At 47.1% G+C, this 25,564-nt stretch overlaps 1 protein-coding gene across 4 annotated transcripts in view; it reads left to right on the top strand.

Moving 5' to 3' along the window:
• ARHGEF37 (Rho guanine nucleotide exchange factor 37) overlaps positions 1-20,728 on the top strand; it is a 91,242-nt gene extending 70,514 nt beyond the window's left edge. For all 4 annotated transcript variants that reach the window (XM_077137387.1, XM_077137389.1, XM_077137388.1 and 1 more), the window contains exons 9-13: positions 8,194-8,523; positions 11,178-11,306; positions 13,784-13,979; positions 15,445-15,599; positions 18,019-20,728. In XM_077137387.1, the coding sequence (XP_076993502.1) occupies positions 8,194-8,523; positions 11,178-11,306; positions 13,784-13,979; positions 15,445-15,599; positions 18,019-18,228 (1,020 nt within the window). In that variant the 3' untranslated portion in view covers positions 18,229-20,728. The remainder of the gene's footprint in view (positions 1-8,193; positions 8,524-11,177; positions 11,307-13,783; positions 13,980-15,444; positions 15,600-18,018) is intronic.
• Positions 20,729-25,564: the final 4,836 nt, after the last annotated feature.

The raw sequence follows: 25,564 nt of genomic DNA on the forward strand, positions 1-25,564 counted from the left end.
TATTTTTTTATTATCCATATTTTTTTACTCATCTGTCCATACCCTGGATAAAAGGAGCATCGGTTTTCACAATTACACAGTTACTTTGTAAAAGCTATGTAGTTATGCAGCCGTCTTTGAGAATCAAGGCTGCTGAAACACAGCTTAGCAGTTTCAGGTACTTACCTCCAGCCACTCCAGTGCACCATAAACTGAAAAGGGATTTGTATTTAATGCATAAGCATAACTTCCAGGATGACCTCTTGACTCGGTTTGAAATCTCTCAGCCACTGAAACTTTATTTTGTCTCATTTCTCTCTCCCCCCTTTTGGTCAGGAAGTCATCCTCAGTCTCTTAATGTTAGGTTCCAGCTCATCCTGGGAGTTCTGTCCCCCATTGCCAGGGAGATATACACCTCTGGGAGTCATGTCCCACATAGCGAGGAGGGCAGTGAGTTTACCTGATGAGTTGGCTCAGAGAGAGAGGCCACATCTGAGCAACGAAAGAGGTACTCTTGGGGTGACTCTTAGGCATAATTATAAGTAGGCTTAGGTTCTCCTGTGTAAGAATGTTTCATAGGGTTGAACCCCAAGATTGAGGGCTCAGCCTATTGATTTGGTTGTCCCCACTGCTTGCGAGAACATCAGGTATTCCCCACATGGGGAATTTTAGTATTTCCTCCTTTCTCCCCAGTCCCCCGAGGGGACTTTGTAAATACTTCTCTATTCACTGCCCATATTACTCTGAGATGTATTGGGGCATTACACTAACCTGGACAAACCAACAAGATCTCACACCCTATTCAAGATTCCATGTTCTTCTGGTGTTCAACTAAACTGACCATACAAGGTAAATTAGGTAATGCACTACCCAAAATATAATTTTTCACGAAATAAATATCTCTCCTTTGGTCTCATACAGAAGTTGAAGTTTTAAAACATGGATCATATCATCCTTTACCCTGTATTCTGATCTTCCTTAGTCCTATCCAGATCAGCTTCATTCATATCTCTAGTTGAAGTCTTTTTAAACAATTTCTCTGTGGGGTAATGCTGACTTTCACAGCTTCAGAGCTCTAACTCTGAGTCTCAGGAGTCACATAGATATCTGAAGTTTCTGGGAATGACCAGGTTATATGCAAATAGCTTGGTATCTCAGAATTTAGCAATAACAGTTACACCTCTGAATATATGTGAATGCTGTAAGAGCTTACAACGTGGGAACCTTTACCATAGGCCCTAACTTAATAATCCATGCTCTTTACTTCAGTTCACTGATTTTTTTTACGCATGGGCAGGCGCTGGGAATCAGACCCAAGTTTCCGGCCTGGTAGGTGAAAATTCTGCCACTGAGTCCCCGTTGCACTGCCCTCACTGATTTTTTTTTTTTTTAAATATGTATTTTTAAAATTTATTTATTTTTTGTTTTTTTAAATCATAGACTTTATTAATAAGCAGTATTTCAAGTGATTTCATTCGCTCTTACCCTATCAAAGATAGTGTACTATAAAATTTATTATTCAGAGCAGTTTAGGTTTACAGAAAAGTCATGCAGAAAATACAGGGTTCCCATATACCCCCTACTACATACATACACAATTTTCTCTATTATTGACATTTTTCATTAGCTTGGTTCATATGTTACAATTGAAGAACCAATATTATTATAATTATATTAACTAAAGTCCATAGTTTACATTAGGATTCACTCTTTATGTTGTACAGTCCTATAGGTTTGTTTGTCCTCACTGATTTTTTGTATTAAAATTAGTCTCTATGAATGAGGCATGATAATATTTGTCTTTTTGTTTCTACCATTTCCTTCACCATACTGTCCTTAAGATTCATTCACCTGGTTGCATGCCTCACATTCTGTTTCTTATTTATTTATTTATTTTTACATGGGCAGGCACCGGGGAGCGAACCCCGGGTCCTCTGGCATGGCAGGCGAGCATTCTTGCCTGCTGAGCCACCGTGGCCCATTCTGTTTCTTCTTGAGTGAGTACTGGTTGCTTGTGTGTTTCTAGGAAATTGTCCATTTCATCTGTATTGTCTGGTTTGTTCACATACAGTTGTTCATAGTATCCGCTTATGATTTTTTTTTTTATTTCTTCAGGGTCCATGGTAATGACCCCCCTCTCATTTATGATTTTATTTATTTGTGCCTTTTCTCTTTTTAACTTTGGCAGTCTGGCTAAGGGTTTGTCAACCTTGTTGCTCTCAAAAAACCAACTTTTGGTTTTGTTGATTCTCTCTTGTTTTCTTATTCTCCATTTATTTTCACTTTAATCTTTGTTATTTCTTTTCTTCTGCTTGCTTTAGAGTTAGTTAGTGCTCTTTAATTTCTTCAGTGTTCAATTGGTTTCAGTCCTTTCTTCCTTTTTAATGTGGGTGCTTATAGCTATAAATTTCGCTGCATCCCCTAAGTTCTGATATAGCGTATTCTCGTTTTCATTCATTTCCAGATATTTACTGATTTCTTTCGAAATTTCTTCTTTGACCCACTGGTTGTTTAAGAGTTGTTGTTTAACCTCCATATATTTGTGTAAGTTCCGGTTTTTCAGTGGTTGTTGATTCCCAGCTTCATTCCATTATGATCTGTGAAGGTGCTTTGGATAATTTCAACCTTTTTAAAATTATTAAGACCTATTATGTGCCCCAGCATGTGATCTATCCTGGAGAATGTTCTGTGGACACTTAAGAAGAATGTGTATCCTGGTGTTTTGGGGGGGCAACAATCTATATATGTCTATTAGGTCTAATTCATTTATCATATTGTTTATGTTCTTGTGGTAGTTAGTCAGTTGTCAACTTGGCCAGGTGAAGGCACCTAGTTCTGTTGCTGTGGACGTGAGCCAATGGTACGTGAACCTCATCTGTTGCTGATTACATCTGCAGTCAGCTAGGAGGCGTGTCTGTGGCAATGAGTGACGTTTGACTTAATTGACTGGTGCTTAAATGAGAGAGCACAACGTAGCACAGCCCAAACAGCTCAGCATACCTCATCTCAGCACTTGCAGCTCAGCCCAGGCCTTTGGAGATGCAGGAAGGCATCACCCCAGCGAAAGTTGTTGGAACCCAAAGTCCTGGAGAGAAGGCCAGCAGAGATCACCCTGAGCCTTCCCATGTCAGAAAGAACCTCAGATGAAAGTTAGCTGCCTTTCCTCTGAAGAACTAATGAAATAAATCCCCTTTTATTAAAAGCCAGTCCATCTCTGGTGTGTTGCATTCCAGCAGCTAGCAAACTAGAAACAGTTCTCTATTTCCTTATTGATCCTCTGTCTGGCTGTTCTATTTGTTGAAGAGGATGTTGTGTTGAAGTCTCCCACTATTATAGAATCAGCTATGGCTCCATTCAGTTTTGTCAATGTTTGCCTCATGTACTTTGGAGTATGTTGATTTGGTGCACAAATATTTATGATTATTTCTTCTTGATGAATTGTCCCTTTTTGTTAATATACGTGGCCTTCTTTGTCTCTTATGAAATTTTGCATTTGAAGTCTATTTTATCTGATATTAGTATAGCTACCTCATCTTTCTTTTGGTTACCACTTGCGTGGAATATCCTTTTCTATCCTTTTACTTTCAACCAATTTGTATCTTTGGGTCTAAGATGAGTCTTGTGTAAAGAGCAAATAGATGGATAATATTTTAAAGTCTATTCTGCCAATCTGTGTCTTTTACACTCAAAGTTATTACTGTAAAGGCAGTTCTTCATTTGATCATCTTATGCTTTGACTTGTATTGGTCAGATCTATTTTATTCTCTCTCCTTTTATCCTTTAAAAGCCCCTACTGATACTCTTCAATTCTATACCCTCCTCTAGACCTCTGTCTTCTGTCTTTTTTTATTTTTTATTTTTTTAGCCAACATCACTCCCTTTAGTATTTCTTACAGGGCAGGTCTCTGTTAACAAATTCTCTCAGCATTTGCTTAACTATGAAAATTTTAAACTCTACCTCATTTTTGAAGGGCAGCCTTGCTGGATAAAGATTCTTGGCCCCTGGCCATTAGAGAAATGCAAATCAAAACCACAATGAGATATCATCTCACACCCACCAGAATGGCCATTATCAACAAAACAGAAAATGACAAGTGCTGGAGAGGATGTGGAGAAAGAGGCACACTTATTCACTGTTGGTGGGATTGTCAAATGGTGCAACCACTGTGGAAGGCAGTTTGGCAGTTCCTCAAAAAGCTGAATATAGAATTGCCATATGACCCAGCAATACCATTGCTAGGTATCTACTCTGAGGACATAAGGGCAAAGACACAAACGGACATTTGCACACCAATGTTTGTAGCAGCATTATTTACAATTGCAAAGAGATGGAAACAGCCAAAATCTCCATCAACAGAAGAGTGGCTAAACAAACTGTGGTATATACATACGATGGAATATTATGCAGCTTTAAGACAAGATAAACTTATGAACCATGTAATAACATGGATGGACCTTGAGAACATTATGCTGAGTGAGACTAGCCAAAAACTAAAGGACAAATACTGTATGGTCTCAATGATATGAACTGACATTAGTGAATAAACTTGGAATATTTTGTTCGTAACAGAGACCATCAGGAGATAGAAATAGGGTAAGATATTGGGTAATTGGAGCTGAAGGGATACAGACTGTGCAACAGGACTGGATACAAAAATTCAGAAATGGACAGCACAATACTACCTAACTGTAATATGATTATGTTAAAACACTGAATGAAGCTGCATGTGAGAATGATAGAGGGAGGAGGGCTGGGGACATATTGAAATCAGAAAGATAGATGTTAAAGATTGAGATGGTATAATCTAGGAATGCCTAGAGTGTATAATAGCAGTGAAATGTACAAGGTACAATTTAAAAAATGTTTTTGCATGAGGAAGAACAAAGGAATGTCATTATTGCAGGGTACTGAAAATAGATGGTAATTAATATTTTAAAATGTCACCTTATGTGTGAGACTAAAGCAAAAAATGTTTATTTGTTACAAAATTAATATTTTGACTAGTGCATTTCCTAATATAACTTATGTAGATAGTTTGATTGAACGCCATAAGTACTTGGAATCTCAGGTAGGACATGAGATTTTGTTGGTTTGTCCAGAGTGATGCCCCGATGAATCCCAGAGTGATTTGATCAGTGAGTGGAAAAGTATCTGCAAAGCCCCCTTCGGGGAGTGGTGAGAACGGGGAGAAATTCAACTTCCCCAAGTTGAATTCTTAATACTCTCACAAACAGTGTGGACAACCAAAGCTATAGGCAGAGCCCCCAGTCTTGGGGTTTGTTCATATGAAACTTAACCCCTCAAAGGATAGGTCAAGTCTACTTGAAATTTAGGCCTAAGAGTCACCTCCAAGAGAGCCTCTTTTGTTGCTCAGATGTGGCCCCTCTCTTCAGCCAACACAATGAGCAGTCTCACCACCCTACCCCTCTCTACGTGGGACATGACTCCCAGGGGTGTGGACCTTCCTGGCAATGTGGGACAGAGATCTTGGAATGAGCGGAGACCCAGCATCAAGGGATTGAGAAAAACCCTAGAATGAGCTGAGGCTTAGCATCAAGGAATTGAGAAAACCTTCTCCACCAAAAGGGGGAAGAGGGAAATGAGACAAAGTGTCAATGGCTGAGAGATTCCAGAGTTGAGAGGTTATCCTGGAGGTTATTCTTATGCATCAAGTAGATATCATCTTGTTATTCAAGATGTAATGGAGAGGCTGGAGGGAACTGCCTGAAAATGTAGAGCTGTGTTCCAGTAGCCATGTTTCTTGATGATGATTGTATAATGATATAGTTTCCACGATGTGACTGTGTGATTGTGAAAACCTTGTGTCTGATGCTCCTTTTATCTACCTTGTCAACAGATGAGTAGAATATATGGAATAAAAATAAATAATAGGGGGAACAAATGTTAAAATAAATTTGGTTTGAAATGCTAGCGATCAGTGAAGGCGAGGGGTAAGGGGTATGGTATGTAAAAATTTTTTTTCTGTTTTAGTTTTATTTTTCTGTTGTCTTTTTATGTCTTTTTCTGAATTGATGCAAATGTGTGATAAATGATCATGATGACGAATATGCAACTATGTGATGATATTGTGAATTGCTGAGTGTATGTGTTGGGAATGTTTGTGCTTCTTGTAATTTTTTTTAATTAATAAAAAATTAAAAAAAAAAGAATTCTTGGCTTTCTCTTTCAGAATTTTAAATATATCATACCACTGCCGTCTCTCCTTTATGGTGTCCGAAGGGTAGTCAGAGCTTAGTCTTATGTGACGTCCTTTGTATTTGGCGAATCACTTTACTCTTGATACTTTCAGGACTCTCCTTCCTTCCGGCATTTGACAGTCTGATCAGGATGTGTCTTGGAGTGGGTCTATTTGGAATTATTCTATCTGAAGTGTGTTGGGCTTTGGTGTGCATATTTATGATTTTATGAGGTTTGGAAAGTTTCCCCCAATTATTTCCTCAAATACTTGTCCTAGCCCTTTTTTCTTCTTCTTCTGGGAAACCAGTGATTCTTATATGTATGCGCTTCATGTTGTCAATCATTTCCCTGAGATCCAATTCAAATTTCCCATCTTTTCCCCCATGTGTTCTTTAGTGCTCTGTCCTCTATTTCACTTATTCTTTCTTCTGCCACTTCAAATCTGCTGTTATATTGTGTTGTCTCTAGTATATTTTTAAATTTAATCTACTGTAACTTTCATTTCCATAAGGTCTACTATTTTTCTATTTATTCTGTCAGATTATTTTTTATGCTCTTCTGGTATCTTCTTGATGCCCTTTATCTCTTTAGTCAACTCATTGAAGTCACCTAGAAGATTTGTGTGGAATCTTTGATTAGTTGTTCCAAATTCTGTGTCCCCTCTGGCTTTTTAATTTTGTCATATGGCTTAGCCATTTCTTCTTGCTTCTTCATGTGCATAGTGATTTTTTTGTTGGTTTCTTTGCATTTGCTTATTTTGATAAGGTTCTTATGGAGGTTGATTTTTCTTGCTCTTCTAAGACTTTGAGGTTGATTGGATTTGCGTCGGAGTCTCCTTTGGCACTTGATTTATCAGTAATACCCAGCTAATTCGAGGCGGGGGCCAGAAGGCTTTCGGAGCTGGACACAAAAGCAGCTAGCCAGACTGCATTTTCCCAGTCTTCCCAGCAGATGGCGCGCCTGGGTCGCCTCTTCTCCACAACCCTGCCTCTCTCAGGTAGAGACCAGACTGGGCAACAATCCAGAACCGTGCTTGCACGCTGCAAGTCTAGGGCTTCTGGGATGGAGAGCAGGTACTGTGTACCTCGACCGAGACCCTGCTTGTGGGCACAGTGGATCTGGAGATTCCCAGGCTTCCACATGGGAAAGACCTCGGACTGCGGACTGAGAGGTTCAGCTTCCCCAGCCTGCAGCCAGCCCAGGAGTGCCCTACTTTTTTCTGGCTGGCAAGACCCAGGCTTGGGGGTGATTTTTGCATGGTAAGACCTCTCTGTGGGGAAAGGATGGGGGCAGCAGGACCTGGGGGCACCTTGTATGTGGCACTCCTCAGCGGCTTATGCTCCAGCATGGGCCTCTGCAGACATGGGGCCCTGTAAGTGGCATGCACAGGATTCTGTCTGCTGTAAGTGGCTCTGTGGTCTGCATCCGTGGCAGGAGGGACCCCGGCTGGGTAGCCTCTGTGCGACTCCCAGGCTGTGTGAGAGTGAGTGAGGGTTCTTAGGGACGGAATGAGGGGTCCAGACAGGTCTCTTACCGGATCTTAGAGATTTTTCTTTTTCTCTAATTCAACATTTGTGGAATCTTCTCCAGTCTCTACCATCCTCCAGAATTCCAAGCAAGTGGGATTTGTCCTTTTATTAGTTGATTCTAAGGGGAGACTTTTCCAGGGGATGTCTTATGTCACCCTGTTGATGATGTCACTCCAAAGATTATGTTCTTGACCTCCATTCTCTGCAAAGTCTTTTTCAAGATCTTTGCCCAGTAATGGTATTAGCAGGTGACATATACGGAATGCCCACCCTGTGCCAAGCACCTTGCTAAGCTCCTTACATGAACGTCTCCATTTTTCAGATGGGGAAATTGAGGCCCAGAGAGATTAAATAACAAGCCGCAGGGTACAACTAGTCAGTGAGAGTGGCACTGGAGCCCAGGCCTGCCTCCATCAATGTCCCTTCTCCTGGCCGCCACCCCCTGCAACCTCCTTTTGTAACTCCCAGGCTCATCTTTCCCCACAGAAGCAGCGGCTGGAAGGCCTGGTGTGGCAGCCTCTGTGCAGTCTGACCAAAGCCCTGGCCGGCCCTCAGAACCTGATCAAGAAACGTCTGGACAAACTACTGGACTTTGAGCGGGTGGGAGAGAAACTGTTGGAAGTGGGCAGCATGACCTATGAGGCAGAGGAGACCCGGAACACGTATCAGGCGCTCAACTCCCTGTTGGTGGCTGAGCTCCCGCAGTTTAACCAGCTGGCCATGCAGTGGCTACGCCAGGTCCTGTGTACTTTCGTGGTGCTCCAGTGGGACTTTGCAAAGCAAGTGCTGCAGAGGGCAGAGGGCAGCCTGGCCCAGGTAAGCCCCTGGACTGGGTGCCTCTGGTGAACAGTCAGGCAAGGCCTTGCAGCCCCTTCAGCCAGTTTTTGGCAGTCAGCAGTTTGCAGAGGCTGGATGGAGAGAGGTTGGGGCCTTCCAAACAGGCTGTCAGGTGCTTCCAAAGAAGTGGTGGGGATTTCCGAGGTCTCTTTCATGCCTGCATTCCCTCCATTCGAGGAGTCAGGCGACAGTAGCGAGATAGAACTGGGACTTCAGGCTGCATTTCCAGGCTCTGGGACTCAGAAGCAGAAGTGGTTCTGGTGAGAAAATAGCAGCCCTAGGGGCCAATCCCTGGGTTGAATAGAAGTTGGTGACAGAGACAGAAGGTCCCTTCGACATAGTCAGGAGTAAATGTTTCCAAGTGCTGTCGGTACCATTATTTCTATCCAGAAGTCACCTCCTGAGCACTTACTGTCTACCTGTTTGGAGCCCCATCCATGCATTATCTCATTTAATATGCACAACTTTGCAAGTTAAATATTATTATTATCCTCATTTCAAAAATAAGGAAGCCAAGGAACAGACAGGTTAAGTAGCTTACATAAGGCCACACAGCTAATCCTGAGATTTGAAAGCTGGCTGTTCAACTTCAGAGACTGGGCTCTGAACCACGGTGGTTAAACAGTGGTTCTAAGAGGTGCTACTGGCTGAAAGTAAAAATAGTTTGCAAAGAAATTTGGACAGACTTCCAATTTGCAATTTTGTAAACTGGAGTAGATCTAGGACTGGAGTTGATCTAGGAAAGAACACCCAGCTGCTTCCAGATCTCTCTATGATGCTACCACCCGAGCTGAATGGTCTGTGGGTCTGACCTCAGGAGTAATTTAAATATCCCTTATGCCCTGTCTCCTGTGCTTCACATGGACTCTTAACTGTTTTGGTTTTTCCAATCTCAGCTTTGCTCATCTAGTTCTTTGCATGAAAAATCCCCTAAAATTTGTCCCTGCCCTCCTCCACTGCTTTCCCTACCCTCCAGCTCACGTGCCCCTACACAGCCTCCTCTCTACCAGAAATGTCCCTCTCCATCATCCCCGTGCTTTTCACAGTGTCTGATGCTTAATGGAGCTCCCCAAATATGTGATATGTGAATGAGTCTCCCCGTGAAGGCCTCAGAATCCCCTCTCACCTGGGTAGCAGAATCTATCTTCTATCCTCTGGGATGGAGCCCTCAGGTGTCCTTCTGCTGAACACTCATCAGAGTGGGGCTTCTGGAGTGACTGATGAAAGGGTTTCTCCTCCTTGAGGAGGGCTGAGACTGTGGGCTTTTCCTCTTTTTCACCTTCATAGCACTTAGTACAATTTGCTCAGACACTCTCTTTGCATTGAATTAGACCTGAACTGTCCTGCAAAATGAAGCATTTATCTTTCCTCAAGGCAGAAGGGTAAATCTGATTACATGACCTTTTTACTCTCCTCCAGCTGTCTAGTTTTCCCTCTAAGGGCCTCCAGCCCCCTTGTGCTTAGGCTGGGACATGCAGGGAGTGTCTGGGGATGCCAGAATGGGGGAAGGTGACTTTGTAAAAGCAGAAAGTGAGGGCATGGGGTTGCCTGTTTCCTGACTGGTCCTGCCCCGCAATGATTGATGCCAGCCTGTGTCCTATGGTCCATTCACCTAGTCTAGGCCCCGTGGAGCCCAGGAAAGGCCTACATGGTAGAAACCTCAAGCTGTCTGGGGGTAGAAAGATTTTTTTTTTTTTTTTTTTTTTTTTTAAAGGAAGGAAAGACAGAGAAGGAAGGAAGGATGGAAGGGAGGAAGAAAGGGAAACATTTTTAAACATTTTCTTGTTTTTTTATTATATTTTGTTTGTTTGTTTGTTTTTTACATGGGCTGGGGCCGGGAATCGAACCGGGGTCCTCCGGCACGGCAGGTAGAAAGATTTTAATTCAGAACCAAGAACAATGAGATGAGTTGGGTGACAAGCAGAAAGGACACATTCCTGGTAGCTGTGGGGTCTCACTCCCACCGAGGTGGTCTGATGAAAACGCAGATGATTCTTAACAAAGCTGGGGTCTCCGGACTGAGCATTAGTCAGAAGTCTTGGGGTTGTGACTAGCATAAACCCAAACCAAACCAGCTGAAGTGTAAAGTAGAATTTACTGACTTGCATAACTGGGAAACTGGGAAGCGAATCAGCGTTCTGACTTTCACTCCATCCCCTGGCTGTGTTCCCCTCTCTGAGGTGGCTTCTTTCTCAGGCAGGCTTTTTCCTGCCTGGCGGGAGAGATGGCTACTGGCAGCTCCAAACATGCACCTTTACAGCTCGCAGTCCAAAGGAACAGGGACCCTCTCGTGCTCAGTCTTCATATATAAATCAGATGGGAAGATGCCAGTTGGCGTTGCTTGGGCCCACTGTCGGCTCTTAGACCTTTCCCTGTGCGAGGGGGGCAGGGACACCATGGCTGGTGCATCTGGCAGGGCACCAAGAGGGCAGTTCTACTGGACCTCATGGACGGACATGTTCTTGGAGGAAAGGGGCCAGTAGGCAGAGGAAAACAACAGGTGATCATGACAAAAAAAGAACCACCTTAGCTTCCCTGTGCTAGAATGTGGGCTGCCAGGATCTCCCTGCCCCCTCACTCCAAGAAGGCTCTGCTGACAGTGTCTTGCGCCACCCCCCCCACCTCCCCCACAGCTGCCGCATCACCTCCTGTCTGAGCCTGCCTTCAGGACGCTCCTGGAAGACACGCTTGGCCAGACCAGAGACCAGCTTCATGCCTTCCGAGAGAACTTCGAGAAAGTGCTTCCACCTTCTATCACACAAGTAAGTGTCTCCCCGCTTCCTAGCCCCCCCCCCCCCCCAAAAAAACTGCCTAGTCCTCCACCTGCCAGTGGGGTGAAGCTTTCCTTCCCCGGTATTTCCTGTCACCCATGGAAATATGCTCTTTCCCTGTGTGGGCTGGGGCTGGGGGTGGGCCAACCCCCCCCATACACGTGTTCTGCATGAACAGAAGAGTAGACGAAACTCTTAAGTCAAGAATAAGAAAAGCCATACATTTTAATAGAATCAAGTGAAATTAGACATAATAACGGGTAGGTGACATTAATGTCCAGCGACCTGGAGCTTCCTCAAATTTTTCATCAAAATGTATCCTGCTTCCATCTAACTGAACCTGTTTCAAATATCAGCGTATGAATAAAAAATTTGAATAAGAGGTCATTTAAGCTATCTTTTTGCTATGGTGCTTTTTGATGGTAAAGGGTAGTATTTCATCTGCTTGATGGTTAAAAAAGGCTTTGACTAGCAAAATGCCTTTTATAGAAACTGATTTTCTTTAAAAATGAGAAAAGAGTCACTTCCAGTCCATCTGAAGAGTGTATCTAAGTGATATGCGTTTTAAAAGTAACCGAAGTAACAGAGAGAGAGAGAAAGGAGGAGAGGAAGAGAAAGAAGGGAAGGAAAGGAAGGAAAGAATAATTTTTAAAAAGGAAAGAAATATTAATAATAATAAAAAGGAGAATGCAGAAGAAACTGAAGTCGCTGTGGGAAGTGTACTGCTGTAGCTCCGCGGTGGAGCAGAGTCTGGAATTGTGAGAACGGAGCCTGTGCGTTTGGTGATGGGCGAGGTGTGGCTCGGGGTGAAGTGAAGGGTCAGAAAGGAGCCCAAGATTCCCCACAGGGAGAACAGGACCCTAGAGACACAAGAGAGACGAGGAAAGTTGCCCAGCAGAGCCCGGCAGAGTGAGGGAGCGTTGGAGCCCATCCGGTCTGAGTGTCCGGCAGGGCGTGGAGGCTGGTCCCCCCTCGGACCCCGGCCGTGCCCCCTGCCACCCCAGCTCAGAGCCACTGCCTGAGCCTCGTCGTGGGCTGTGCCGTGGGCCCTGCAACAGGGGCAGAAGATGCAGAACCGAGCAGCCCCTCCCAGACAGTACGGGATCCTCCTTTCCACTCAAAATAAATTACAACATTTTTCTTATTTCAAAAGCAATCCATGTTGTTCTAGAAAGAGCAGAAAACACAGAAAAACAAAAAGAAGGAACGAATGAACACATCCACCATCCTGCTGCACATTGCAGGTAGATTGCAACTTTGGGGGAAGAGACTCACACTCCCCTGCCTCCCCCCACCCCCACAAGTACCCCCCATTGGACTAAGGGAATAGAACCCACTGGGAGTGAGGCCCCCCCGCCCCCCCGCACAGAAGAGCGTGGTGTCATCTTCACATGCTTTCCCGGCATCCCTCCAGGGGGCGCCGCTGCTCTTGGCACAGGTCGGGGCCTGCCAGATTGCAGAAAGAAAGAAATGTCTCCTACACTCCAGCTTTTTGTGCTCAGCAAAACCCTACCCCAGCTGCCTGTTTAAGGACCTATTTAAAAACCTCAGGCTCTCCTGGTTCTCGAGCGTGACGCGGTGTCCGTATGGACAGGGGTTTATGGCAGAGGCTGTGCCCTGATATTCCCGAAGGTGCCTCTGCCTACCCCCCACCCCATAGAAAACCATACAGAAGATGGTGAAGACATGAATTGACTGTCTACTGGGAATAGATTTAACGTTTTTAGTTTCTTCTTGATTTGTACTAAAAGGCCCCTTCCTATTGATGCTTTTGCTGGAAGCAGTGAATGAAGAAGCAAAGAAAATGCCAGGAGATTTTTGGATGAGCTGAAAATGCCACTGAATCACTCTCCCCAGCAATATGACATTTTGCACCAGGGCAAAACGTTCTCCTGTGTTTTTGCTACACCGTTCACGAGGCCTTATACATGATAGGTGCTCAATAAATACTTGTAGATGAAAAGCTAATGGAATAAGAACTAGCATCTCTTCCTTCCCATGTGTGGGGCCTCTGCAGCTGCTGGAGATGCTGACTGAATATGCTGCTTGCACAAAACTCACCATGTAATGGGATTGAAAGACCTTAAGAGGCATTTTCCTGTAGGCAGGATAAATTGGTTTGGTATTATGAGGAGAATGGAGGGCCCAATCCTAGGGGTTTTGTAACAGAAAATTTAGAACTTGAATTAGAATTTTAGAGAATCCCAGAAGTTTAGACCTGGAAGTGCTTTTAGAGGTAGAGTTAGAGGTCACTTAGGAAGCATGCATGTCTCATCTGATCCAACCATCGACTGGTGAGGAACTGGGGCCCCATCAGGGTAGGTCCTTGCTCAGGATCACCCATCCGACAGTGGCAGAGATAGGACCAGCCCAGGACTCCTGGCTCTTAGTGCCTGGGCAAATGTGAACATTGGCTTTGACACACCAACACGAGCACTTGTGTCTGTCTCTGTCCCTCCTCTTTCCAGCCACTCCTTCCGGGGGCTGAGCGCCAAGTGCAGGCCCTCCTGAGCAGGTATGGCCTGGGAAAGCTGTACCAGGTGACAAGCAGCATCAGCGGGACTGGGACGCTGGACCTGACCCTGCCACGGGGCCAAATCGTGGCCCTGCTTCAAAACAAGGATACCAAAGGCAACAGTGGCCGCTGGCTGGTGGACACCGGAGGTGTGTGTGGGAGCTGGTGGGCCCTCCTCCTTCTGGGGAAGCTGCCCATCAGAAGCTCAGTTTTATGGGCCAGAGTATCACTGTGCAAGTTCAGGAAGGGAATGAGCACATGTGACAGGTGCAGGGCTTGAGGCACAGTCTACTACTTAGTGTGACTCAGTAGTGCATGAGATGCCAAAAAGAAGAATTCGGTCTTTCATTGCAACATCTGTTCCAAGCATCTACTGTGTATTGGATGCTGTGCGAGAAGAGGATCCTGCTTTGGGGACCTCATAAACTAGCGAGGTAGGCAGACAATACCGAGAGAACTTCAGCATGACCCTGAAAGCTGGAGATAAACACACAGAAGGAATGCTTGGGTCCCAGCTGCAGAAACAGGAGCCTGAGGTCCAGGAGAAGGGAGTGATTATTCTGTCTTCTGCACCAGTCACCCCTTGGGTGCCTTAGTGTAACAAGGTGGCAGGCAAGGTGGCACCAGGAACCCAGGAGGAGAGGGCTGTGGGCCCAGTGGTGTGTTTTCTAAAGCAGAGTGTGTGTCCCACACGATTATTGTTAGGGGACCCATGGACGGTTATCCCCCCTACAGACAGTTTTTCATATAATTGTTACTTAGATATTTTAATGTGTATTAAGTATATATATATAACTAGTCCATAAAATACATGATTTTATTTTGATCACATATTTATTCATATAAGACATGACTAAGTTTTGAAAAGTGAGTCCATTTTAAAATTAAGAAAGCAGTGCAAATCAGGCAGAAATCATGAAAAGGTACTGCCATGACTCAAGTTGGGAAAACAGTGAATCAGGCCCCTGGCGCTTCAAGAGGATTGGGTTTGAATCCCAGCTCTGACAATTTCCCAACTGCAGGATCTCAGGGAAGTTACTATGCCTCTCTCACCTCATAGCTCAAAGGTAACATGAAGATACCAGAGCTGACATGAAAACGAGGTGATTAAATGCCGTCCTGGCACCTAGCAAGCTCTTGGGAAGGGAAAACCATTCGTAACAATAGCAGCCACGTGGGCCCTGGTGTAGGTGCTGCCTTCAAAGGAATTGGGGGTGCTTGGAGAGGAGAAAGGCAATTTCTGCCACCTGGGAAAGGCCATCCTGGGGAGAGGAAACAGCCTTGATCTGGGTGCCCCCGAGAGGGGAGGGGTGTAGCCCAGGAAAGCTGTTTTCACACCAGAGAAAGGAAGAAGGATTTACCTCTGTCAGAGCTGTTCAAAGTGGAACAGGCTGCCTCAGGAGGGAATGTGCCTCCTGCTGCTCGGTAAGGAATGAGCTTCTCCTGGTGCAGAAGCTAGAAACCGTGAGTGTTTGCTGTGGGGCGTGTGAGCAGGGGACTCTTAGGCGAGCTTTTCAGGTCACCTTTAGTGTAGCAGCTGTGTTGGAGGTATTTGCACCCACGACTTCCCTGTCACTGAAAGGGATGAGGACTAACCTCCCGCATATCCCCTAGGACATCGGGGGTATGTGCCGGCTGGGAAGCTGGAGCTGTACCGTGTCATCTCTGGTGAAGAGCAGCTGAGAAGGCAGGTGGGGCCGCAGGAGGATTTGCAGCCGACTCCAGAGCCCCCCCTGCTCCCAGCCCCCTCTGTTCCAACCGTGACCCAGGTGAGTCTGGGGGAGGGTGGGGCTTGCACCTCTCGGCCACCTGGACAGCGGCTTTGATCTTCCTTTGCTGTTAGGTGTGCACTTTTCTCACCGGGAGGGGCTGCCCCTGGTGGGGCGGGGGGCTTGATGGAGGGCCACGCCAGCGTCCTGGCTAGGGTGGGACCAGGAGAAGTGGATCCTGGTGCAGATTCCAATGTGCTACCCCCAACCCACCTCATCAACAACAGAGAACTTCTCCTTCCCCCACCCCACCGGCAGGGCAAGTGGGAGCCATTCCTTCCTTCCTTCCTTCACTATTTGCTTGACACTGTGCTAGGTGCGAGATAGAATCATGAGCAAAAATGAAAAATAAACCAATCAATCAAAAATAAATTCTTGCCTTCCTCAAATTTATGATTTGGGAGTGGGGAAAACAGTGATTAACAAAATGATCACCTGAATAATTGTAAAAATGTAACAGTGATACCTGCTTCAGTCCTAGCTGTGGAAGAGGTCCAGGAAAGGTTTTTCTGAAAATGATGATTTTTCTCCAATATGAAGGTTGAGTAGGAATTGATTTGATGAAGGAGGTGTGCTGGGGTGAGGCTGGGAAGAGCTCTCCAGAGAGGGAGGGCACAGCACATGCAAAGGCCCAGGGGCAGGCGAGGACAAGGGGTGCATGTGGACCCGAAGGGAGCCGGTGTGGCTGGGAAGAGGCAGGGTAGCGTGGAGCAAGATGCAGCTGGGGGAGGGGAGCAGGGGCCAGGCCAGCAGGACCCTGTGGCCTGAGTGAGGAGGTCAGTCTGTCTCTTGAAGGTGGAGGGAAATATGTACCTGAGTGTTCATATCAGCATAATCCCTAAGAGCCAAAAAGTGGAAACCTCTCAAACATCTGCCCACTGATGAGTAGATAAGCAAAGTGTTGTCTGTCCACAAAGTGGCATATTTTTCAGCCAGAGAAAGGAATGAAGTACTGATATTACTACAGCATGGATGAGCCTTGAACTCGTTATGTTCAGTGAAAGAAGCTAGTCACACACGGCCTCATATTATATGATTGCATTTTATGAAATGTCTGGAATAAGCATATCCGTAGAAACATAAAGTAGATTAGTGGCTGCTGGTGGAGAGGAGCAGGAGATGAGGATTGACTGCTAATGAGCATTGTGTTTCCTTTTGGGGTGATGAAAATGTTCTACAACTAGATGGAAGTGATGGTTGCACGAGGAGCCTGTTAGAAGGCTCGACTGCCCGACACAACCCCAACCCCAGCCTCCTTGTGGAATGAAATAAGGTCGCCCCCCACAGCCCAGCTCCAGCTAATGTGGGAGGTGCCTCTGGGAACTGGGGGGCTCAGATGGGAAGGGAACGCCGAGCCACCCTCTGCCTCTCTGGGTGGGGCGGGGCAGAGGTATGTACTGCCCAGTCCCACCTCTGCCCATCAGCCAGGGTGCAAATGCAGAAACTAAGGGGAGAGCTGGCCCTTCCTCCTGTGCCCATCTTTAGAGAAGGGGGCAGTGCCCAGGGTTCCTGTGTTACGAAAGAAACTCAGGTGGAGGCCTCTGCCTCAGTCTCAGCTGTTCATCTGTCCAAGCACATCAGCTGTTTCCTCCTTGTCCTCGAGATTCACTAGGACTCGTGTGGAACCACCCCCTTTCTTGCTTCTTATTATTCCTGAGGCTAGGCTAATAGTAACAGTAACGATGAAAATAAAGAGGCAGGCTGCATTTACTGGGCCCTTAGCATGTTTCAGGCATGGTGTGAAGCCTTATCCACACACTCATTCGTTCAATTCCCACTGTTACCTGAGAGGAGAATGTCGTTACTACTATTTTGCAGATGATGAAACTGAGTCCCAGAGTGGTTGCGTATTGGCCTAACAAATGTCCTCCTATCCAAATTTTTCTTTAATTCGATGCCTTTCCTAAAATGTAACCAAGTCGCCGGCCCAACCCCTTGTCTCTGTTCTATGGTGAGAAACTGACCCGGGCAGATGAAACCCTTGGCTCTGGGGAAAGGGCGCTGAGTCCTTTGCTCGGTGAGATGGGAGCAGCAGGCTCGAGAGCTCCCACTCGGAGGTCAGACAGGCCTGGGCTCCTGTTCCAGCTCTGCTCTGTGATTTTGAATGATGTCCTTGTCCTTGATGTTTCTGAGTCTCTGTTTCCTTATCTGAAACCTGGGGCAAATAGAACTATAGAATTGTCGTGAAAACCAAAACCAGGGAAAGTGTTAGAACAGTGCCTGCCACATGGTGAGTATCAGCGGCAGCAGTAATAGAATTTGTCTTCTATTTAGCACACAGGATGCACTAGGAGGTGACGTGTGGCCAGCAGTGGGGCGAGTGCAGGTGGGAAGGGACCTGGAGGAACTGCCTCTGTGGTTTGGGTTTGTCTTGTCTTCCTGCCTTGACCACCTCTGTGTTGCTCCCCGTTTGTTGCAGGTGGTGGCAGTGTACCCCTTTGTGGCCAGAAGCAGCCATGAAGTGAGTCTGCAGGCAGGCCAGCCAGTGACTGTCCTGGAGGCCCAGGACAAGAAGGGAAATACGGAGTGGAGCCTCGTGGAAGTGAACGGACAAAGGGGATATGTGCCTTCCAGCTTCCTGGCCAGGGCCCCAAGTCCAGCTCCATGGGGCTGGAGTCTGCCCTCTTAGGGTGCCCTCTTGGAGCTCACAGTGCCGCCAGCTTGGGGCAGGCTTATGGACCATAACCCTGGGAGGGAAAAGGAACAAAGGAGAGATGGGTATGGAAGGGAAGGTCAAGTCAGGATTGGAGAAAGAGCACCCAGGAGGCAGCCAGAAGATGTGGGTGGGCCGTCCAGAGTACCTGGCATGGGTGGTATTCCCAGGCCCCAGCCAGGAGCTCCCATGATGTCCACAGGAGGGTGTGGTTCTCACCTGGGGTCACAGCACCCTGGCCGGCAAGACCCAGCCGAGTGGCCCGGCTGTGCCCACAGTGTAAGGCCAATCTTTCCTTTGCTTGCCCCTGGGATAGGTTACCCAGGTGAATATTACCTGTCTGCTGTGTGGGCTCAGGGAAGGGGGCTAGGGAAGTCACAAGCTGCTTGGCCTGACAGTTCGCTTCCTAGATACCACATCAGGTCACACCATAGCAGAGCAGTCACCTTTTATTTCTCGGTGCTGGGAGCCGAGTTATCTGGGCAGTGAACCTCTGGGCACCCTCTCAAAGGGGAGCCTGTCGGTTTGCTGTGGCAGTGTCGGGGCTCCCAGGAGACTCTTAGCTGGGCTCTGGGCAGGGTGTGATCCAGTCACAGTTCTGGTGTGTGCGTGGGCCAGCGCAGAGGCTGGTTTAGCGAAGGGGATTTTGAAGGTGCGTGAGGCTGTTGGCAGCAGCTGTGCACTGTAGCTGCTTTCTCTGAAGAGACAAAGCGGCATGCAAATCATAGAGGAAACTGGGTGAAGTGGATGAGTAAATGCCTTCTGGGTGGAGGAGGTTAGGTAATGGCATAGGTAGGTTTCCCGTTTCTGGGTGGAAGGGAAGCCAGGGGGAAATCCCTGTGGCTCCAGGAAGCTGTGGAGGGCCTGGAGGAGCAGAGGACATGATATCGGTTGACTGTGGGAACTTAGATGGGTACACAACCTCAGGTTTCCCACCACAAAGGCCTTCCTCATCAGGCTAGGGTGAGAATGACTTGAGGCTAAAGATGCGGAGGCTCCTTGTAAACTGTGAAGTGAGAAACCGATGTGAATTACCTTTGGTGGTAGGTTGCACCAGCCATCACCTGGCCCAGGCCTGCAGGTGGAAGCTCGCCTGTGCCACTCCCTGCTCCCGTGGCCAGGGCAGACACTGTTCATCAACGAGGTGCCCTTTCCCATAAACCCAGGGGCCATCTCAGGACCCATCTCCCTACTGCACTCCAGGTGGCCAGTCTCTTGAACTTGGTAAGCCAGATCAAACCTATTTGCCATCCCTCTCTAGAACTGGGAAATTGATGCGCCTCAAAAAAAAATTCAAGGACGATGGACCCATTGGAGCGATTTGGGGTGCAGTTGCTGTGGGATCATTAACTCTGGGTTGTTGTGGCTTTGGGCTAAAAGCCAACGCAAGCTTCACAGAAGGGAAAAAAGGAGATCCAGCATAGGCTTTTGTGTAAACTACTAAGTTTGAAACCAACCTAAGCTTCAGTGTGTAAAAACAGGTGGCAGTTCAAATTTATTTCCAAGAGCATTTCGATGTTATGTAACTGTAGTGCCTAAAGCCATTAGCTCTTGTTTTTGAAGGGCTTTTAGAAATTATATATGTGTCGGTGTCAGTTTTTAATTGACCTGCTCTGGGCTTGTTAAAGCACGAATACCCTGCATACTGCAAGAGAAACTCCGGCCCCACAATCCCTTTCCCAGCTCCAAATCTGCTTTACAAGATACACTGGACTCATTTTGCTTTCTCTTTCCTGCTGAGATTTCCCATAAAAACAGGAAGCATAGGGGAGCAGAAAATAAAGCAGGCAGTCCATCTGGGGTTCCACCAGTGCTTACTGAGCACCTGCTGGGTGCAGCAGCCACGGGCTGCAGCTCAGCTGCTCTCTGTGCTGCTGCTCCCTGCAGTCACCTGGGGAGCTTTGAGCTACTACTGAAGCCAGGATCCCACTCCAGAGATTCTGATGTCATTGGTCAGGGGTGTGGCCTGGGCCTAAGGAATGTAGAAAGCTCCCCAGGGGCTCGAATGTGCAGTCAGGGTTGAGGACCTGTGCCCTGGAGATGCAGTAATGGCCGCCTGAGATAGGCCTGGGGGTCAGAGACGGCTTCAAGCTGTAAACTAGCCCTTGTCCCGCTTGAGCTTTGTACTAGATGTTTCGAAAGGCCTCTGCCGAACAGGAAGCTTTGAGGCAGTTTGAAACAGGATAACCAGTTCAGTCAGGTCCCAGAATGTGTATTTATTAAGTGCCAATAAAAGGGAGCTGAACACAAATTGGATGTTCTTGTGGGCATGAGGGAGACAACTCAATATACTCAGAACCAAGTCTATCTCATGAAGGGCAAATAAAAACTTATTCAGTGGCATGTGGGTTATAGTTTCTTGTAGACTAGGGGAAGAGATTTAAAGTCACTGAAGGGTGAGGAAATGCATATTGAGAAATGGAGAATGGCCTGAATTTTCTGTGTAAAGTGCCTTTCTCCCCTGAATGCCTAAAGCCATTGCTTTAGACTGATTCACAAGGGGGCCCCTTGTTCCTCATGATGGAGCAAAACCTCATTAACCAAGGGCCCCAACCCAGTTTGGGATGGGGAGACCAGCTCATAATGTCAAAGAAAGATGAATTCTTGGCTAATATGATGAGCCACTAGCTCAGTGACTGACCAGCATAAATTGCTGGGAATAAAGGACTTCAAAGATGAAACGTCTCTGCAATTTGAGTGGCTCTAACTATTGGGTAGTCTGATGTCTAGGTGTGCTGTTTATTCATTGAACACTTACTGTATATATAAATGGCACCTCATTCACTTACTAAGTGTTCCCTGTGCATCCTAGGTGCCTCCAGGGGCTGGCTTTAGCTGTTGGGGATAGAGTAAGAAAAGAGACAGATGGAGGCCTGGTCTCTCAGAGCTCACAGTTTGAGGGCGACAGACGGGGCAGCAGGCAATTACATGCAGCGAAGGTGTTAAGATTGGGCAATAACAGGTGCCACGGGAGCTCAGGGGAGGGGCCAGCCCCTGACCGGGACTTGGGGGCTGAGGAGGAAGTGATTTGCAAAATGAAGCCCGGGGAATGGCTGAGGTTAGGTCAAGGTGGCAGGGAGGGCCATGCAAAAGCCCAGAGATGAGAGCATGTGCGGCATGTCGGGGAACTGAACTGCTGTACAGCTACAGCCCTGGTGGGTAGAGGGGTATGACGGCTGTAGTGAGAGGTGTTAGAGAGGTCAGCATCATCTGAGGGTCCTGGGGACCCTCGGAAGGGTTTGAAGCAGAGGGGGACAGGATTAGGAATGTATTTTTGGAAGATCATTAGGCTGTGGCTGTCTGCCCAGTGTGCCCACAGGCGACTGCTTGCTTCATGAGGGCAGGGGCTCTGACTCATCCCAGAGTCTCCCTGAACAGCTGCCACCGGGCTTCACGTGATAGAGGCTCAATAGATGTGGGCTAGATTAATATCCCATTGGGGATGGAAGCACAACCCCTGTCTTTATGGAATCTCCAAGCTAGTTGGGAGACAAGACAGCTGAGCCCTAGGTGGTCATCTGGCTCTGGAAGGATGCCACACACCAGGCTCTCAGACAAGGGAGAGATTTGGAAGGGCTGAAGTGGCCAAGAGAGGCTTCCTGGAGGAGGTGGCACTGGGCCTTGTGGGATAAGTTAGCTTTGGGGAAAGCAGAGGCAAGAAAGACGCCTTCTCAGGCTCGGGGAGGCAGCCCATTGCAGTGAAAAGTGCCCACCCAGCCTTTGGCCTCAGAAAACCTGAGTTCAAGGCCTGCTTGACCATTTGCAAATAAAAAGCTCACTTATCATGGGTTCATTAGGTGAAGAGGGTTGATGAAGACCCAGCTTCTCCTGCCCTCCCCACTCATTGCAGAGCTCTGGCCACTCCAAGGGCCCTGGACTTCCTCCACCAGGCCTGGAAGTCATTTGAGGGCCTGCCGGAGCAGGTCAGAGCTGTAATGCTCTTGGCTGGGGGTCAGGAAGGACCTGGATTCCACTCAGCAATATCTCAAGGGGCTGGGACCCTAAACAATCCATCCATGTCATCTCGCACAACTGCTTTTCTCTTTTTTTCAATTTATTTTATTGAGATGCAATTCACCCTTTTTAAAGTGTACAATTCAGAGGGTGTTAGTGCTCATCTGTTTTCTTATTTGCATTTTCTGGACTTACCTTTTCTGTTTTCTCTTCTGTAGAATGGGTGCAACAATTCCTGTTCCCACAGGGCAGGTGAGAGGATTAAATGAGACAACGAATATGAATGGTGGCGGATCACTTGGGGCTTCACTGTGTGCTGAGCAATTAGGAGATGTGAACTCTGACCACCAGGTGGCAGCAGGGCGCTATCAGTATGCTGAGGGAGAGGGTGGGAGTGGGGTCATAATGCCCAGGGGGCTGGGGAGTAGTGCAAATGAGAGGAAGGGCATTAGAGAGTGGTAGGGACTGTGTTGGACCTGCAAGTGCACATTCCTGCAAGGTGCTGCAGTTGCTTGGCTCTACCAGTTGTTGCCACATCAGAATGGGGCCATATGCTTCCAGATATTCTGATGGGAAGTGGGAGTGGAGCTTCTGGTCAGGGAAAAGGTTGCTGGTCCTGATTCTGGGGTCTCGGGGCTTCCAGGGACATCAGCAGAGCCTCTGGCCTGGACACAGACCAGTGCACAAATAACTATAACCACAGCTCCTGTTCAGTACTCATGGGGCTGTTTGAAGATTATTAGGGAATTTATTTGACATTTTTAACGCAGTGCCTGGCACATACGACGTCCTCAAAAGCTGCAAGTTAGAAACAAAAACAACAAACAACAACAGCAACTAACAAGCACAAATCTCAACATGAGCAGCCGTAATGGACCTTGTTCTGCAGGCATTTCACAGGACACACTGGTGCGGCAGTGGGGACCGGGCCCCAGACCTCTCCTCTGGGGTGGGGCCAGGGCTGGGGACACAGATCCAGCTGAAAAAGAGTGGAGCCAGGTGAAGGTGTAGAGAGGTTGGGAGGGAACGGTGATTCCAGGGCACACTCCTTGGGGATGTGGGGGACCATAGCAGGTATCCAGCAGGCAGCCAGAGTCCCAGTGGGGCACTTGGGGCAAGCATCTCCTAGTGTCCAGGAAGGACAGAGATCAAGGTCAGGTCAGGAAATGGGCAGCAAGGTCCAGTTACAGGACTGGAGTTCAAGGACAATGCTCTGGGGACTCCGATTAATCAAATCTTCGAGATGAGAACTGGGCATCAAGTCAGGGTCCAGGTAGCAGCCTAGGGGACTTCATGCTAAGTTCTGGTGCTGGCCTAAAACTGCTTAAATCACCCCCCAAGCCCCCATTTGGGGAAAGGATTGGTCCTAGGGACCAAGGTGGGCTGAGCCTTAAAACTGAGGGATGAAGAGGGAGGGGGTCTGGCAGGGTGGTGGTTAGGAACCCAGATTTCGCATGCGAAATGCCAGAGTCCAAATGCTAGCTATGCACTTAACAGCTGTTTGACCTTATTAAATAAGTTACTTAATCTTTCTGAAACCTCACTTTCCTCTTTTTGAGTAAACCAGGAAATAGTCTTACCTCAAAGGGCTGTTGGGATGTCTAAGTGGGATAAAGCATGGAAGCTTGTGGCACCATCGCTGGGATGTATTAAGTGCTGAAGATATGATTGATCCTTGATCACAAGCCAGTTTTGCTACCTCTTCCCCCAGTATTCCTATCAGACTTTGCAGGCAGTGATGCCACACCAGAGTTTTCCCTTCTCTAGGCTCATCTTCAGCTTTTCCCCTAATGCCTGCATTCCTGACTCTTTACCACCTGGAATTCTGAAAAATACCCCCTCACTGCATGGACTCTTTCACAGCTGAAAGCAAGCAGATGTCTTAATAGGCTAAACGTTCCCCTGTGAACGTAGACTGTGTCCTCAAATACTCTGTGGTGACTGGAGTAGGCCATCTTGAATTTTTTTACTTCAGTCTCTCGAGATCTCTCACAATCTGCTGACAGTGCAGTTGTGTGTAGCCTTGCCGCCATGGTAGGAATTTTGTGAGTGCACCTATCGCCTACATTTTTTTAAATTCAAATTTCTAAATGTTTTATTACAATTTTTTTTACCCCCATACCTTTCCCAATGCCCCCCCAAAACCATGGGTCAGAACAACAAACATAAAATTAAAATGCAAACACAATGACACTCATGCAAACACACAGACACACACACAAAGAAACTGAACATGTTCTCACCCCTTTGACAACAGAAAGAAACCCCAATGTCCATTCTCTTCATCTCCCCTCCTTCTCTACCTTAGCTGTCCCCACCTTCTAGGCCAGAGATTCCAAGCTATGATATTCCACTTAGGAGCCATGCATATCTCACCCTCATCCTGAGAATCACAACTTCCAGCCTGAAGTACTTTGCCTAGATTTTCTTTTTGTGGTTTGTATTGTGAAGATCATATGCTTTCTGTTTTCCTAAATGCATTGAACTATGTATGTAACATCTTATTTTGCAATAAAATTAATCTTAAATTTGAATTATATCATGTCCTCTACCAATAGTCTTTCACATGTCATTAGCTACCCTTTAAGGGAGTCAGCGAATACCCAACCTGCAGCTATGTCTCTTCCCATGTGCTGATCGTACTACTCTTGGAGGCAGAATCTGAGAAGGCATCCGGGTCCCTCTCAACATAAAGCTCCAGGCAGCCTCCGCCACTGATCAAAAATGAAACCTCTTGCCATCTCGGTTCTGGGCCAGAATGGCCATTAGACTGGCTTTTGAAGGGATGGTTTCAGGAAAGCAAAATGGTGACTGGAGAGAGAGGCAGGAAGCTTAGGGCAAGGAAGGAGGGTGAGGAGTCTGGGGCCAAAGAATCAGGGTTGCAAAATCAGACACCTGGGCTTTGGAAACTTATCTCGACTTGCGCTGTTGGAGTCTCGGTGGCTGTCGGCTTGTTTTGTCTCCTCAGTAGGCAGTAAAGTTCTTTTGGAAACTCATCTTGTCTTAGAGGTCCCTGAACACGAAAGAGCAGCGGGGGTGGGGTGGGGGGTGGAGCCACAAGAGTACAGAGAACCCTAAGGGGAATAAAAAGGTGAATCTTAGAGGAAAGAGCTGGGTCCTTTCCTACTCCCAACTCTCACTCCTGCCAGGACAGGTCTGGCCTTGCTTCTAGAGTGAGACTGTTCCCTGCCCTGGGCTCTGGGCCCTCATCCAGGGAAGCCATCAGCACCAGGAAGGGCCCCAGGGGTAGAAATGGGTAATGTCAGGGAAGGGATGTTCAGTGAACAGAGATCTGGCAAGAAGAGATTTCTCTCTGCTAGACCCCATGTGAAGTGTTTGGTACCCATTTGCTCATGGT

The sequence above is a fragment of the Tamandua tetradactyla genome, chromosome 20 (assembly GCF_023851605.1).
Source record: "Tamandua tetradactyla isolate mTamTet1 chromosome 20, mTamTet1.pri, whole genome shotgun sequence".
NCBI lineage: Eukaryota > Metazoa > Chordata > Mammalia > Pilosa > Myrmecophagidae > Tamandua > Tamandua tetradactyla.